Here is an 18,394-nt window from a genome sequence, read left to right as displayed (position 1 = left end):
TGCCATACCATTCGCCGTGCAGGCACATGTATGGCTGCGTGCACACAGTCAATATTATTAACAACATGCAGAATATTGTCAATAACATTAACAATTATTAATTATTGTTAACATGCGTGCTTATCGATTTCACATTATACACATAACATTATTTAGATGCATAACATAACTTATCGTAGTTAATACCGCTGCATAGTTAGTGAGCTGAAATCAAAGTATAAAAAATAAACGGTTGAAAACACAGGGCACATGTCTTATATATTAAGCACTGTTGTTAGTCTAAAATGAGAATAACAAAGTTTTTTTAAATACACGTTTATTAATATATACGTACCTACTTAATTACAGTAAATAACATTTATTCTATAATAGTAATGTCAAACTAAATATTTATATCCACATAATTTAAAACAAAAAGTACTTTAGCTCAGCACATTTTTAGTTGAATGAAAAAATCTAAGAATATACGCCTGCACAAAGACACAAAATAATCGCACTACATTATAAAAAGCACGCATATTATAAAGGGAACTTTTTGTTAAATTAAATATGTTTGCTTGTGGTACGGCATATTAATCATGCCAGATTTCTAAATTTGTATGCGACATTTTTATTTTTCATGAATAATTTCTTTTTCATATTTCATCTATAATAGTCATAGGTAGCAGTAGTGGTCGTTTCAGTAGTTTCTGTAGCTGCGTTCAAAGCTTGCGTCTTGCCCTTGGACGGTGGTAGGAAGGCCGTGGAACGCGAATTCTGTCATTGCTGTCTCCCGTGCCTACCAAGCTTTCTTCGAGAGGCTCTGCCCGTGGTGTGAACAACTTTCTTCGACTACGGGTTATACTGAAGAAAAAAAAAATTATTTGTAAGCAAGAAGCTTTGGTTTGATAATTCAAACCTCTATCGTATTCTGAATAGGATGGATAAAGATGGGGAGAAAGTGTTATGTCAGTGCCTAATAAAATAGTGGATGGGTAAACTGAGTCTGTGTAGTAGTCTTTGAAATAAGTAGAACTACTTATCCTCAATGATTTTTAACATTTAATAAAAACAGTAATGAAATATCAATACATATAATATCACATTGTATGTATGCTGTATGCTGATCCACATTGTATGTTCCACTGAGAATAAGTCCGTATAAAGATCATAGAGAAAATGAAATACTTTAAATATGTTTACCTTTTAGCTGGACAGCTCTGTATTCCAAGAATGGGAGAGTTTTCTTCGTCTTCTACTTTTTCGGGCGAAGGTATATCTTCCGAGGTTTTCAATGGCGCAGGGATGTCCATTGTAACATCAGAGAACTCAGACTGAAGATTAACTATGTCTTTCAATTTGTCTTTTCCATCGCCATCAACATCTGAAATATTCTTTTGCCTACGTAATCTTAGGTTTTTTCTAGGCGGTTTCGATTTACTCTCGCATTTTGGAACGCTTTCTAAAAGTATTTCTCCATCAAAAACTTTGTTCTTTCTCCTTTTTCTTTCAGTTTTGGGCTTTTCCAACTTCGTTTTATTCCGCAAGTTATACTTTAAATCTTCGGATTCGGAGTTCTCAGTATTGGTATTATTTTCATCAACACTTTCTTGAGATACCAGCAGATCGAATTCCGTAGCTCGCGGTACTGTAACGTCTTTATAAATGTTTTCAAATTCCACAGTTGTATTATTTACTTTAGTATTGTTTGCTTGTAGTTGAGATTCATCATTGGTTTCAAGTGGGGTGTTGATTAAGTTGCTCTCATTAGCACCTGTAACTTCCTTTTCAGTATTTTCTACAGCTGCGCTCTTTGCAATTACTATTTCAAAGGTGCTCTCTATACTTTTAGCGTCAATGACTTCTTTTTTAGACGTTTTTATTGCTTTGTTATCGGTATCAATTGTATTTTTTGATTTTGTTTCAATTGTAGCAGTGGAATCAAATGTAGTGACGATTTTATCTGATATAACAATTTTTTCGATAGAATCACGAACGCTTTCTAAGTCTTTCTTCTTGATTTCAGCAATGATATTGATATCAACTCTAGGGGATTCTAATTCTTCAAAAATATCAATAGAGTCGTGAGCTTTTGAAGTAACCTTAATTTCGTTTTCGCCTTGTTTTGAGTAACCTTTTCCAAGTAATTTCTTAATCATACTCGGTTCAAAATCGTTTGTCACATTTTCTCTGACTATCGAGGGTGACCGAAAATTATCTATTTCTTTTATAAATTTAGTGTCTGCTGTCTGTTTCTGGGATTCTATTTCATTGCTTTCAAAGAAACTCTTTTTTTCTTGTTTAATTTTGATTTGTATTTGATCTTCTGCTTCTTTAGGATTATCAAAGTAGATTTTTCTGTCCTTTTTTTTAATTACAGTAGCTGGAGTTTTACCACACTTATCAAGAGAATCTTCGTCAAAGTATTTTCTAGTTTCTTTTGTATGCTTAATGTTAAAAAATTCCTTGGTCACTCTCTTTTTGTCACTATCAATAACATTCGTCTCCATTTCTAAGCGTTCAAATTGTGCTAACGATTCGTTACTTTCTGTAGATTGCTTTATAGAACCCAATATCTTTTTAACATAAGTATCAGGTAATATTTTGTGTACACGAGTGTGGTTATCCGATTCAACTTTTATAGCATTAGGCACTTTTATCATATTATCTACTTTAAGACATTGAGGAACCGCATCTTGAACTTTATCTTTATCTTTAAGACCTGTAGAAGTATCATGTGGTTTTTGTATTTTGCTTAGTTCTGGTAGTTTATTATCGTTAGAAATATTAAGGACTTTAGAAGTTGGCACATAATATGTTTCGCGACTGAGCGGCCGCTGTTTATCATTGGGTTCTTGTAATTCTTCTTTTTTAGAAGTATCGAGAACTTTATAAGTTGACGTACAGTGAGTTTCGCGACTTGGAGAATGTTTTTTACTGAGTTCATTGTCTATTGGCGCCATTTGTTCTTGTAATTTATTGTTTTTAGAAGTATAAAGAACTTCAGTAGTTGCCATACAATAAGTTTCGCGACTTAGAGGTCGCTGGATTTTAATGATTTCTTTTGCATCATTGCTTATTGTGGACATTTGTTCTTTTAATTTATCGTTTATAGAACTATTGTGAACTTCAGAAGTTGGAACACAATACGTTTCCCGAATGATTGATCGTTGAGATTTAGTGATTTCAGTTTCTTCATTATTTATCGTATTACCTTGTTGTAATTCATTGTTTTCAGAAGTATTGCGAACTTCCGAAATCGGCACACAATAAGTTTCGCGACTAAGAGGTCGCTGTGTTTTAGTGATTACGTTTCCTTCATGATTAATTGATCCAATTGGTCCTAGTTCTCTGGACTCATTGTTCATAGAAGTATCGAGAAGTTCAGTAGTTGGCATACAATAGGTTTCCCGACTAAGAGGTCGCTGCGTTTTAGTGTGGTCTACTTTGGTTTGATTAAAATCATTTACTTGGTCAACGAAATATGTACCCCGCGAAAGGTTAGTTGCCTTTTTAACTGTTGAAATAATTTCGTTGTCATCCATATCACTTCTGTCACTGTCATTAAATCTATCAGTACCGCTATCTTCACCAGTTAAATACGTATCATTTACATTACTTACATTCGATTTATCTAAATCTTTTGATGAATATGATGAGTTTTCTAAGATACCTTCATCCGAAATGCGATCATTGATATCAGAAATAGGATTCAGAATATTAAAATCCGCGATTATACTTTGTCTGATCATTCTGGAACGGTTTATGTCCTCCTTTCTGAATGTTGGTTCCAGGCTTTCATTGCACGGATCATCTTCGCTGTCACTGTGATCGCTGTCTGTAAGAGATATGACATCTTTTTCTTCTAGAGCTTCATCAGATTTTTCTGAAATAATTTATTTATTTAAATAGTTATATGATAAAGAACCGATATTGGGGCGTTAAGCGTTTTCTTGTAACTATCATCAGAGAATATGTATATCTTTACATTTTTGTTATTAATGACAATGCATGCAATGGCTCTAACTTCAACCTACTTAACGTTTGTAATTTATTTTTTGTAATGCTGTATTAAGTTTAAGAAAACTAAGTAAACTAAAAAAATACTGTAAAAAAACGTTACACTTAGAGTACAAGCTTTTTCGAGTATGGAGACATTATAGTGTTACTATTCAAAGGTTGATGGTAGCTGATAAACAATGATTCTGCCTAAGGTCTAGCCTAGAAGGAACTCATGGTCAATGTAGTTAAGAAAACAGAAGCCAGAAGGGCATTCCATAACTTTGCGGTTAGCAGCTATATTAAACTCATATTCGTTAAATACAGGTGCTATGTTCTAAATAATGTAATTCGAAACCAAAGTTTTATGTTATCTTACAGTGTTTACATTGCTTACCATCTCTCTCGTCAATGCAAGTCCTTAGATGTTGCACTTCTTCCTCAGCTCTCACGCGAGCTAAGCGCTCGGCCGATAGCTTCTCCTGAACATTACAATTTAATTTTTATAATATACTAGCTGTTGCCTGCGGCTTTATACTTTCATTTGGGGTATTCGTGAAACCTGCGGGAACCGCTTATCCCGGAATAAAAACAGCTTATTTGTCATCCAGGGTATAATCAAACCCATTACAAAATTCAGTCAAATTGGTTCAGTAGTTTTTGCGAGAAAGAGTAACAAACTCCCATCCATCCATCGATCCATCCATCCTGAAAAACTTTCGCATTTATAATATTAGTAGAATATTCGTAACTTTGAAAAGAGCAATTACTAGTTATTGCCCGCGTTTTTCGTTCGCGTTAATTACGGTTTTATACCAATCCCTTGGAAAAAGTTTGTGTTCCGGATATAATATAGCATGTATTAACTCTCCGTCGTTTTCTGATCTGATAACCAATCAACTTAATTTATAGCATAGTTACGGCGAAAAGGAAGACAAACAAACAAACAAACAAAAACAAATAAACAAACACACTTTCTCATCTGTAATATTAGTACGGATGAACATTAGTTAATATTACTCCATTCAGAAATGGGATATATAAAATTATATTTACCTCCAGAATAGCGACGTCTGTCATTAATTGAGCAATCTGTAACCAAACATTGTTTATTTGAAAAACTCTTCAAGTTACATGAGATAATATAGCCTATAACAGTCCCTTCAACAGGAGGGTTTGACAAAAATGACCACTCGGGGCAGATAGATTGGTGAACGCAATAGATTGTTGTAGAAGCATTTAGGACACTGCTGCCCGTTTTCAGTTATATTCTCTTAGTCGCCTCGTACGACACCAGCTGAAAGAGGTGTGGTGACAACTGTATTCTAATCTGCCGTCACCACACGGCAACCTAGATATACAACGTGTAACAGAATTACGAAATAATATTTAAGGATGCACAAGTATATTTCAAAAGGAATCACCCTGTACAAATATTAAATCAAAAGAAGCATATTTATTTGTCCATACATACGAATTCAAAAAATTTTAAGTGTTTACTTTTGACAACCCTATTGAAGATAAAATACCAACACTGGCATAGTACCAACACTGGCATAGTACCTACGCTACGCGACGCGTAGCTTAATAGACATAGCATTTAGGACACTGCTGCCCGTTCTCAGTTATATTCTCTTAGTCGCCTCGTACGACACCCGCTGGAAGAGGAGTGTGGTAACAACTGTATTCTAATCTGCCGTCACCACACGGCAACCTAGATATACAACGTGTAACAGAATTACGAAATAATATTGAAGGATGCACAAGTATATTTCAAAAGGAATCACCCTGTACAAATATTAAATCAAAAGAAGCATATTTATTTGTCCATACATACGAATTCAAAAAATTTTAAGTGTTTACTTTTGACAACCCTATTGAAGATAAAATACCAACACTGGCATAGTACCAACACTGGCATAGTACCTACGCTACGCGACGCGTAGCTTAATAGACATAGCATTTAGGACACTGCTGCCCGTTCTCAGTTATATTCTCTTAGTCGCCTCGTACGACACCCGCTGGAAGAGGAGTGTGGTAACAACTGTATTCTAATCTGCCGTCACCACACGGCAACCTAGATATACAACGTGTAACAGAATTACGAAATAATATTTAAGGATGCACAAGTATATTTCAAAAGGAATCACCCTGTACAAATATTAAATCAAAAGAAGCATATTTATTTGTCCATACATACGAATTCAAAAAATTTTAAGTGTTTACTTTTGACAACCCTATTGAAGATAAAATACCAACACTGGCATAGTACCAACACTGGCATAGTACCTACGCTACGCGACGCGTAGCTTAATAGACATAGCATTTAGGACACTGCTGCCCGTTCTCAGTTATATTCTCTTAGTCGCCTCGTACGACACCCGCTGGAAGGGGAGTGTGGTAACAACTGTATTCTAATCTGCCGTCACCACACGGCAACCTAGATATACAACGTGTAACAGAATTACGAAATAATATTTAAGGATGCACAAGTATATTTCAAAAGGAATCACCCTGTACAAATATTAAATCAAAAGAAGCATATTTATTTGTCCATACATACGAATTCAAAAAATTTTAAGTGTTTACTTTTGACAACCCTATTGAAGATAAAATACCAACACTGGCATAGTACCAACACTGGCATAGTACCTACGCTACGCGACGCGTAGCTTAATAGACATAGCATTTAGGACACTGCTGCCCGTTCTCAGTTATATTCTCTTAGTCGCCTCGTACGACACCCGCTGGAAGAGGAGTGTGGTAACAACTGTATTCTAATCTGCCGTCACCACACGGCAACCTAGATATACAACGTGTAACAGAATTACGAAATAATATTGAAGGATGCACAAGTATATTTCAAAAGGAATCACCCTGTACAAATATTAAATCAAAAGAAGCATATTTATTTGTCCATACATACGAATTCAAAAAAATTTAAGTGTTTACTTTTGACAACCCTATTGAAGATAAAATACCAACACTGGCATAGTACCAACACTGGCATAGTACCTACGCTACGCGACGCGTAGCTTAATAGACCTAATAAAGTGACAGGAGTCACATGATGTTAATTTTGCATGTGATGTTAGGGCTGCATCTGATTTCTTTCAGTAGAGACTGTGGCAGTGGTTTCACAGATAAGTCTCAAAGGCAGTACATAATGTACCTGTAAAGCCTGTGAATTATTATTTCGGTTTTCATTTACACATTGTATTTGTATCATAAACATCAAATTAACGGATTTAGTAGTAGTAGAGTTTCTTTTGTGTCACAGAGCCCGTCCGGGGAAATACTACCACCATGCTTATTTCTGCCGCTAAGCAGCATTGTTGCAGTGCTGTGTTCCGGTCCGAAGTGCGTGGTTGCCGGTGTAATTACGTACGTACGTAAACACATGTGAGTTAGTACCTACGCCTCGGGTTAATGGACAAGGTTGCAGGACGTGTTTCTTGCATGCCCTGCGAAGTGTTGCTCGGTTTACAGGCGATGCCGTATGCTTGGTCCGTCAAACACAACTATAAAAAAAAACTGCATTTCTGGATATTGGTCTTTTGTAGAGAGTTTCAAATTCTCTGCACCTGTAGAAGGTCTGCCAGCGCTACGTTGCCGCCATTCCAGGATCTAGGTACTCCAGCAGTTCTCTGAGCTATGTATCCCAACTATTGCCACTTCAGCTTCGCGATTCGTCGAGCTCTGATCTTTATAATTAGATACTATACCTGGTTTTGGTACTTCTTCGAAGGGGTATCTCCACGGGGCGGTTGGGATGCTTGACCTAATCTACTCTCGTAATCTTCCGCCATACTATCCATCTGTCAAATAAAAGTATTTCATGTGATGTTGGAAGCCATAACCGTTGTTGTACCTACTGATTACGATTAAATCATCGGTAGTGCTCGGCAAAAAATACCTACATCATTCACGGAGTCAGTTTTATCATCTCTGGAAAGATTTACAATGCATAAAGATATTGTACTTCGTATTTTTGTCCACTCTGTTACTAGATCATTAAACCCTACGCATCAAGGTTCTGTTCTGCCAATCAGACGGATTAACCGTGGTATCACTACTTCATAGTGAGCACTTTAATAAGTGACATCCATGTATGAACGGCACGTAAGCACGAGCTACGAGTATGCAGTGAAAAAACTTCGCTCGCATCAAAGCAGCGTAAAGCGATTTCAGCTCGTTTTTATAAGTAACTTATGCGAAAGAATGGCTGACAGATCCTGCTCCGCGGTGGTTTTTATGCACGGAAAGAAAATGGTAACTGGAGTTAAAGTATGATCGAATAAATGAATACAAAGTGTATTCTATATCCCCCGAGCGCGAAGCAAACACTGCCGTACAATCCTTTGCTGGAACCACTTCGCCGCATTTTGAGGCCCCTATTTGAGAACCTCTGGATAAAACCAGAATGCAGAAATTGTTGTCATCCAGTAAGCTATAATCACATATTTAAAATCTAAAATTTCATAGACAAGACTTTTTTTATACTAGTAGAGGGAGTTTTTTATCCTTTCATACAGAGCTCGTTTGCGAAAGTACTACTTTAATGCTTATTTCTGCCGCCAATCAATCTGGGCGTGTAACGGTATGTCCGAGTTACTTTTTTAAATAAAATGAACTGGCCAAGCACATGGCCCATGCGCAATATTATTTTATGTTTTAAATTTAATTGCACGCCTCATAAGCGAAGCGTTGAGGTTGTGCTCTAGTCTCGACATTTCAAAAAAAGCAGTTTTCTCTAAACTGAAATTGATTTTTTGTTATTTATATTGCACTTACAGGTTAATTTGAGTACACTAATATCAAGTCAAATAATTTGTCAGGCACATAAAATACATTTCAATAACAATTTTTTTGTTTAACATAGTAAATAATAACATTAAACATAATCTTTTCTGGACGTCCGTGTATGGACGGGTGTATGTGGCATCAAAATTTGTCGAAAAAATGATCGTATCGGAATATTTTTTTTTTAATTATCTAATTTCTTTTCTTTTCTTGTGTGTTTTTTGTATTGTTTATAAGTTTATGGATTATAAATAAATAAATAAAATTGTATACAATTTCCATCAAATGAATTACTTGTCTTATGTACAAATAAATAAGTAAATTAAAAAAAAATTCTCAAATTTCATTGGTATTGGAAAAAAAATTTTCTTAGTACAAACCGTAAACAAACCTTAGTCTGCAGAGCTTTTATTTCCGCCTCGTAATAGTCCGTATATATCGCTTTAGCCTCTTCCGCAACTTCCCACAAGGTTTTCTCGTTAGCGGCTTGCTTTTCTTCAATGCACGCCATCAGTTCTTTGTTGCGAGCCTGGGCCCTGATGGGGGTAAAGTCAGGATTTTATATAATGCACATTGAGCTTTATTCGATATGATACGCGAAAACCAGATATATCTGTACAGCGGAATTTAAAATTTCTTGTCAAATCAAGCAATGATAGCCCAGTGGGTAGGACTTACCCAACGGACCCAGCTAACTCTAACTTTCCAAAGTTATGTGCGTTTTAGGCAATTAAAATAACTACAACTACAACGGTGAAGGAAAACATCGTGACAAAACCGTCATGCCTTAGACTTCTACATAATGTTCTACACTCATAAGAGTGTGGAGTCCACCAATCCGCACTGGGCCAGAGTGGTGGGAGGAGACCTGTGCCCAGTAGTGGGCCGTTAATGGGTGGATATGATGATTAAAATTTTGAAATAAAATAAAAAATAATGTAGTTATTTTTAAGTACTTCGGTTACTTTATATTTTCTTAATTGGTTATTTATTTATCTGTATTCTGATCTGTGGTCACCCGAGGACAAATTGATATTTCCACTTACTGTTTCAGCTCAAACAGCAACCTCTCATTGTCAGCTCGAAGCTTCATCACTTCCATGCTGTTGTATCCGATGGTGGTATCTTGGGTGCTGCTCTCGAAGGTGCTCGGGTACTCGGATAGTGTGTCATTGATTTCTGATGATATATCACAATGTCAAAAGAGTTTAGTTGATTTATTTCTTGAATACATTTATAAAGGTCACTAGGAAATCTGGGGCATACGACCATCGCTTAAAACAGTACAATTCAAAATGATAGTGTTATATACCTTGTGTATAATACCACACCTAAAATAAGGATAACTGGCTGACCGGTGCAACTTTGTTGCATCAAATCGGTTATTACCGGAAAACACAAATAAAATGACATTTTCTAAAAATGAATCCTAGCTAGATCGATTTATCGCCCCCGAAACCCCTGTATACTAAATTTTACGAAAATCGTTGGAGCCGATTCAGAGATTCCAATTATATACATATACAATAGTATAATAATGTATATACAAGAATAGTGTAATAGTATAAACATTACAAGAATTGCTTGTTTAAAGATATAAGATACGATAATTATTATAAAAGAAGAATTAATAATAATAATAATTCTTTTATTTGGGAAAAAAAACGTGCACGCAAAACAAAAACATATCAAGGAGAACATAAAAAAAGATCTAAAAATTAGGTAACGAAATTAAATTCAATAAACTAAAAACAAATAAATATAATGCTATGTTGGCAGTGAAAAAAGCGTTATGGTGTAGCAGTTATTTAGCGATCACTGCTACAAGGTTGATTAGGAACGTAAACGATATTAAAACAATACTGCTTTAAGCAATGGCGTTAAGCCTCTCGCTAAGATAAGTACTAAATAATCCATTTAGAATAAATTATTTTAAGTTAAAGTGCCGTGTATCTCATTTTTGAATGAATTAATGAATGATCGAATACACTTTTATTTTGTACACCACATAAAAATACAGGAAAAATTATAAATAACAAATAATAAAATCTTATTATATTATAACATTAAGGATTATTTAAACGATAAAAAAGCTTGGGTGTGAATTGCTCTAGCTTCATAGCTTAATTTAATTTTACTGGAAGATGGTGATAACAAAAAAATAAATTTACCCGGCTAAGTTTGTTGTGGGCTCTTCTTAGACCAGGGCACGTTTGGAACCCTCGTAGCTTTAGATTTAAGTTGGCGAACGAAGTTATCACCATCCCGTTACAATTATGTAAACAAATATGTATGAACGCTTCATAAGTGCCTGTGATAGGCCTACATGAATAAAGAAATTTTGAATTTGAATTTTGAATTTATAAATAACTATTTACAAAAATTCTATAGATTGGTAAAACTTTAAAATGATGTTGGAAAAGAGCAATCTGCTGAGTTTCTTGCCGGCTCTTCTCAGTGGAATCTGCCTTCCGAACCGGTGGTAGAGTCACTACAAACAGTCTACAGTCAGTGAGTCAGTACAATTAGGCCTACTTGAAATAAATGAATTATGAATTTTGAATTTTGAATTTTACTATATAGCACGGAACTTGTTATGTTTTATTATAAAATCAAATTTGTTAACCTGCAGTCACGCAAATAAAATTATCTGAGGCGTAACTGTCGAGCCATGTTCCTAGCCATGGTCTCAGTTTAGACAGGATCATAGCAATGCTGCTTGAGCGGCAGAAAAAAAGCATTGCGGTAATACTTTCCAGCACGGCTAAGATGCATAGCCTCTTCCCTCGCAGCTTTATACTGTAGCCGTGCTTTGGCAGGTGAAGACTTACAATACTCTTCAACTGTTATAGGTCAGTGGTCAATGGTTGACACCGCGTATATCGCAGCCGTGTCAATACTAAAGGTCAATGACCACCATGGTCACGGCTTAGTCATGAAAAGCATAAAAACTCACGTATGTCCTTGGCGACTGCTGCAAGCTGTAGAACGTGTCGGGTCTCGTTGGCGTACTCCGGCGAAGGGTTCAGCGTGACTACCATGCTAACGGCCTCGCCGCGCGTGCCCGACAGCCCAGCACCCAGTAACCTGGTCAGCTTCGACTCCCTACACATTTTTTTTAACAATTTACTTCAAAAAGGAATTACTTCTAAACGGGAAACGGAAGGGATGTTATAAGTTTAACGAATCTGTGTTTGTGTGTGTGTGAGAGCGTGTGTGAGTGTTTGTGTGCGTGGGTGTGTCTGTGACATCGTATTTCCCAAACGGATGAGCCGATTTTGTTTGAAAGCTGAATTAGTCAGGGGTCAAATCCAAGATGGCTGGTAAAATGGCGGATTACATATTATTTCATAACTCCCTCAATATGGGTATCAAATGAAAGGGGTTGGCTAGTAGAATACTATGTCACATAACAAATGTCCCGCTAAAAGCCTTAGCTGAAGAATTGCAGGCAAATTTGAGCTTTGAAACAATACATATACGATTGTTGTGTGTTTTTTTAAAGTAAAAACCTCGTTAGGCATGTTGAGCAATTTTTGGGTGAACAAAAACCTCCATGGTTTCTCTGCACTCGCTATTTGTTTTGTATTTTTGTAAAGAATTTGTTCATGACCAATTTAAACTTTAAACCTTGATCATTAACACTTCTTTAGAACCAAAAATTATTCAAAAAAAATAATGTAATAGCTAGGGAGATGCAATTCATAAGACACTTAGCTTTCACTTCTATTGTTCCAAAGACTGTTCTGCTTGTTTTTTTTTTCTAAACAAAGTGCCAGAGACTAACATAATGTTTAGTAGCAGTAGAACTTTCTGTGACAAAGCTCGTCCGGGGAAGTACTATCGCCATGCTTATTTCTGCCGCTAAGCAGCATTGTTGCAATGCTGTGTTCAGGTTGTGGTTGCCCGTGTAATTACAGGCACCTATGCCTTAAATTGACGGACACATGGCGGCATGTTGCACGACGTGCTCCTTGCGTGCCCTGTGAAGTGATGCTCTGTTTATAGGCAATGGTTTCCACTTACCATCAGGTGAGCCATCTGCTGGGTCCGTCAATTATTACAACAAAAAAAAAAAAAAAAACTTTTTTTTTTTTTGAACTCACCTGTATGGTACAATGGCGGTAACGGTGCGTTTGCGCCGCAGCATTCGCAGACAGCGCTCCAACACGTGCAGCGAGGAGTTGATCGCGCGGGACTCTTGCATGCGCGCGCCCGTATTGCGCGTGCGCGCCGCTCGCTCGCAGCCCGCCAGGTCGCACAGCCGCACGCACGCGGTGCGCATGCCACCGTCTGACACCGTAACAAATATTCATCATCACCATCATATCAACCCATCACCGGCCCACTACAGGACACGGGTCTCCTCCCACAATGAGAAGGGGGGGGGGTTAAGGCTGTAATCCACTAAGCTGGCCCAGTGCAGATTGGTGGACTCCACATACCTTTGAGAACATTATGTAGAACTCTCAAGCATGCAGGTTTCCTCACGATGTTTTCTTTTACCGTTGAAGCAAATGCTATTTTAATTTTTTTTTTTTTTTTATATACACACATCGTCCTAAAGCCCCAAAGAAAACGTAGCTCGTGTTATGGGTACTAAGATGACGGATAAATAATTTGAAGAAAAATATACATAAATACTTATAAAATACAGATAAACATCCAGACACTGAAAAACATTCATGTTCCAAACAACTAATAGTTTTTGAGTAAACCCATGGCATAGTGTTATGGGTACTAAGATGACTGATAAATATTTTTATGAATAATATACATAAGTACTATCTGTATATTATAATATACAGATAAACACCCAGACACTGAAAAACATTCATGTTCATTGCACAAACATGTTCCAGTTGTGGGAATCGAACCCACATCGGCCTTGGACTCAGAAAGCAGGTTTGCTACCCACTGCGCCAATCGGCCGTCGTTTTAATTACTTAAAACGCAAATAACTTAAAAAAGTTAGAGGTTTTGGGATTCGAACGCAGCCCCTAAAGTGAAGTCAAGCTCCAGTTGTACCCACTGGTTTATCACCGCTTCAGATATTAGAACTAACGGCTATTAGATTATTACAAAAAAAAATAATTTATTAGTGGATAATTTACAATAATGATTATATGTTTGAATGTTTTGTTCTTTTGTTATTATTATTTTAAAATTTTTAATTTTGTTTTTATTTTAATTTGTTTATTATTATTATTGAGTTGTTTATTATTGTTATTCTTAATTATATATAGCTATTTGTATTATTTTTGTAATTATTTGTATTTGTTGAGTTCTTTTTGTAGCCACGGGGAGACAAGTTGTTTATGGTAAATAAATAAATTAGCAACCTGACACTTACATTATTGAATTATCTAACACTGTAACAAAAGTGAACTGAGTTACAGTTTGGTGAATAAACTGACACGATAACAAAATTATGTGACACTTGAACATTTTGGTGAATTGAAAACTGAAGCCAATTTTTTCGTACCTGTCGTATAATCTAAGCAATATTTTCGTTACTTTCACTGTAAAACATATCTTAAAAAATATAAAAACACGTACACAAAGTATGCTTTTAAATTATTTCACACACACTTAGTAATATTACCTGTTTCAGTCAGCATGGTGATGGTGAATATACAGTGCGAGCGAGACGACTGCGCGTGTATACCAGTTGCAGCCACTTGCAAATTGTGTTTACCCGCGACCATGACGTCATAGGCCTCCTCCCCCGTACGAACAAACGCTTGCGTTGCTCCCTGCGAGTGCATGAGATGTTAATGAAATTATTTTTTTTACTTTTAAGAGTGTCTGCCTATTTATTACCTCTCAGTTATAAAACCTTTGGTACTGGACTACAAATATTGTGTTACAGTGTAACAGAGAGGGGAGTTCCCCTCTACCTGCGACGCCTAGGGTATGCAGACTCTGCTTTGCTTGCGCGCAGGTACTTCCAATGAGTATACAAAGAGACTCACTACATATATACAGGTCTCATATGGCATAATTACTAGTGCCTAACAGAAATAGCAAAGTAGCACTCTTTTTGTATATGGTAAGAAAAAATAGGGAATTCAAAAATTACCTTTACGTAAACATTGCCGCTTGTATCTTCTCGGATAGCAAGTTTGGGCGCATTCCTCCGATCACCTGGTGCCAGTAAATCGTAGATTCCTTCATTGTAAATTTCTATAAATGACACCTACAAAACATTAATTTATTTATTTATACTCTTTATTTGCACACAAATAAAAATACAGAAGAAGAATAAAAAAAAACACAGACAGAAGAAGTATACAAAAGGCGGCCTTATCGCTTTGTAGCGATATCTTCCAGGCAACCTTAGGATAAGGAAAACAAAAGGTTAACATACTGCAGGTTACACATATGACAGGACAAAATACCTTTGTCCAGTGGTGAACATCCAAGTTTGAAATTCATTTATTTCAAGTAGGCCTTATTTAAACACTTTTAAAATGACATGTTTGTCTTTTTGTCTCTACTACTAATCTAGAAGACAAACCCACGCAAAGAAGAAACCGCGTAGAAAGCGGTAGTTTCTTTTAGTTGGAAAGATTTAGACTTATTATATTATATATAAATATTATTGATTGTGTAATCAGAATGGAGGTATATTAATTACTGTTTATATTTTATTAATACTCTTTACTTTGCTTTAAAATAGAAGTAGCTTGATATTAATTTTTTAAAGGGGTGGTGGGACGTAGCATAGGAAAACACAAGGTGAAAGTCTCTGGAGTAGGCTTTGAATGTCTCGGTATAAGCATACAGGCTATAATAAACAGAATACAGGCTATGATTATGATAAGCATGATACCTACCCATACATAATGACTCCTTCGGTTAGTCAAATCCACATTACTGCATGTAAGGTCACCACCCAGTTGGGCACTCATGCGCCTGTACTTGTCTCTCACAGGAGCTGATATCTGCCGCAGCTGTTTGACCCACTGAAATATGCACATGATTTTATACACATAAAAAAAAAGAGATGCAGCAATAAGGCCGCCTTTGCATACCTACCATTCTTTTATTGTTACTAGTTTTGGCTACTTTATTTTCTGTTTAATTTTAAGTTTAAAAAGTTTTAGATAGGCATTTAATCATTAGACTGAAAAAAAAAAGTAAAAATAAAAAACCTTTAATTCATATTCCTGCATAGCATAACTCAATTTATCAGCACCCCTTTCATCAGGTTTATACAGCGGTTGCTGCGCAGCATCCACAACTTTGAACACATATTCCAAAGACCTGGGAACTAAACCAGGTGCTGTTACTGTCCCCATCAGAGTGAAGGTCTTTCCAGAACCTGATGCACCATATGTAAGGAGTGTAAAGCTGTTGCCATCAGGTAGCTTCTTAAGATTGTCCTTGACTACATGTTCAAATATTTCCTGGAATTAAACATGTTAAATATTATTTTATTTTATTTATTTTTATTTTTATTTTATTTATTAGGTTTACTTACAAACACTTACACCAATACAACCGTTTTTAAAATTTAACTATTCTTTTTAAGTGTAATGTTTTCTTAAAAGTAAACACAGCATATTAAAATATACAATAACACCATAACATGAAAACAAAAGGTATCGTGAATGAGAATATAATAACAACATATCTCACACACTAAAAAATAAATCAAGGTACAGTAAATAAGGGTCAATTGGTCCATGATACAACTGAACTTATACAACGAGTCAGAGTAAATATCAACTATTATATATAAATATTATGTGCATAGTATAAAGTAACAATAGTTAATTATGTTTTAATAATAATAATAATAAATAAATAATTATACTATGGCAATACACATCACCATTAGCCCTAAAGTAAGTGTAGCTTGTGGTAATAATATACATAAATACTTAGAATATACATGTAAACACCCAGACACTGAAAAACATTAATACTTATCACACAAACATTTTCCAGCGGTGGGAATCAAACCCACTGCCTTGGGCTCAGAAAGCAGGGTCGCTGCAAACTGCGCCAATCGGCAGTCCAAATCATCATCAAAATCATTAATCTACCTCATCAATTAAATTAATCATAAAAGAAGCAGTGCAACAGCTAGACTTTGGCTACATATGTGTGGGGCTTAGTTCAAAACCCAGCACGCACCTTTAACTTATGTGACTTTTAAACAATTAAAATATCACTTGCTTTCTCGCTATCACGTGAAGGTAAACAAGTGTCATTCATAATGTTCTCAAAGGCATGTGAGGTGTACCACACTGCACTGGGCCAGCATGGTGGACTATAGCCTAAACTCTTCCCACTGTGGGAGGATACCTATGCCCTGTAGTGAACTGGCAATGGGTTTATATGATGAATCATCTTCCTCAGCCTAGGTAATGTTAATTTCTGTGCACAGCCTTCTCTGTCACTGAAGTCTTTCTCTATTCAGGGAGTGTTCGTAAAGTGCTTAGGCTCACCAGTTTGCTTGTTTGCTCTAGTACTGATTTGCAGGCTTAGATAACATAGTTCCTCTTAGGGAACAGTAATTATCTGCTGACAAGGATAATATCAGGTGACATTGCCATAAGGCACAAGGTTTATTACATATCCTACACTGAACCCAGAGTAAACTAACAGCACCTGTCTAAGTAGCATTTAAAAGAAAATTTCTTTAGACATGGATAAATATTAATATTTCATATTGCTTAAACACAGCTATGTGGAAATGGGCTATCGTGGCTATCTTAGAAAGAACAAAGATAATTCGACCACAGTATCCGTTATAAGTGCATGATGACTTCGAGTTTGTAAACGGAAAATTTGCTTTATAGGTACAATTTGGCTTACTTTCTGATTGGAATCCGGTCCAAAAATATGCGAAAACGTATACATTTTTGATACATTGTGTTGGGTGCGCCTCCCATGACCAGCTGTTGTTGTATCCAAAGAAGTTATCAATGAACGATCTGAACGCACTTCGTACAGGTTGCTAGGGATTTTGCACGGCTTTAACCTTAAATACACTTGCACTAGCTCCGGTTCTTCAGTTTCTGAATCCTCCAGAAGGTCAAATAGATTCGTTCCTTTTTGAGGTCTAGGCCTCATGTAAGGATTTAATATTACCGGTGGCCGAGGTTCAATAAACGAAGGTATGTCACGTTTGGTCTCGTCATTGTAGGAACTTCTTGGACTTAACATGATTAGATTACTTTAGAACACATTGGAAAATTATTCAATAAAAAAAAACTGTATCCAAATTCAAACAATGAAACGGTTCACCTTTTGAATTTCTGTTTTTTAACAGCGACAACAGCATCGGGTTCTTGCGATTTTGTAGAAAACTTCATTGAACAGATAATAAACACTCTTCAACTCTTAAGAATTTTCGGTTGGATGTGAAGCTATTTAGCCATTCGTTCAATTACTTTACTCTTCATAGTCTATGGTTCAATCAATCAATCAGTCACTTTTACAAATGTCGGATGAGTGCTTGTGTATAGTGGAACTATTGTTTATTTTTCTATTTTACACTAAACTAAACTTGTGCCAATAATTAAATGTTCTCAATATAGTTCAAATAATAAGAATTCATTAATTTAACAATTACAATTCATCATTGTCGAATGTGTTA

General features: G+C 36.0%; 1 protein-coding gene across 1 annotated transcript; it reads right to left on the bottom strand.

Annotated features, from left to right (window-relative positions):
- Positions 1-362: 362 nt before the first annotated feature.
- Positions 363-18,056, bottom strand: LOC120629721 (kinesin-like protein KIF20B). The gene is made up of 14 exons (XM_039898722.1): positions 17,611-18,056; positions 15,939-16,193; positions 15,621-15,749; positions 14,864-14,980; positions 14,387-14,537; positions 12,888-13,074; positions 11,738-11,886; positions 9,828-9,960; positions 9,173-9,317; positions 7,704-7,796; positions 5,035-5,070; positions 4,376-4,460; positions 1,183-3,865; positions 363-843 (listed from the first exon to the last, which is right to left on the bottom strand). Exons 1-14 carry the CDS (start codon positions 17,959-17,961, stop codon positions 702-704), a joined length of 4,656 nt encoding a protein of 1,551 aa, XP_039754656.1. The 5' UTR covers positions 17,962-18,056; the 3' UTR covers positions 363-701.
- Between the last annotated feature and the right edge of the window lie 338 nt (positions 18,057-18,394).

This window comes from Pararge aegeria, chromosome 15, assembly GCF_905163445.1.
Source record: "Pararge aegeria chromosome 15, ilParAegt1.1, whole genome shotgun sequence".
In the NCBI taxonomy this organism is placed as follows: Eukaryota; Metazoa; Arthropoda; class Insecta; order Lepidoptera; family Nymphalidae; genus Pararge; species Pararge aegeria.
Note: the sequence above shows the minus strand (reverse complement) of the source record. Positions and strands in the feature narration are given on the sequence as shown.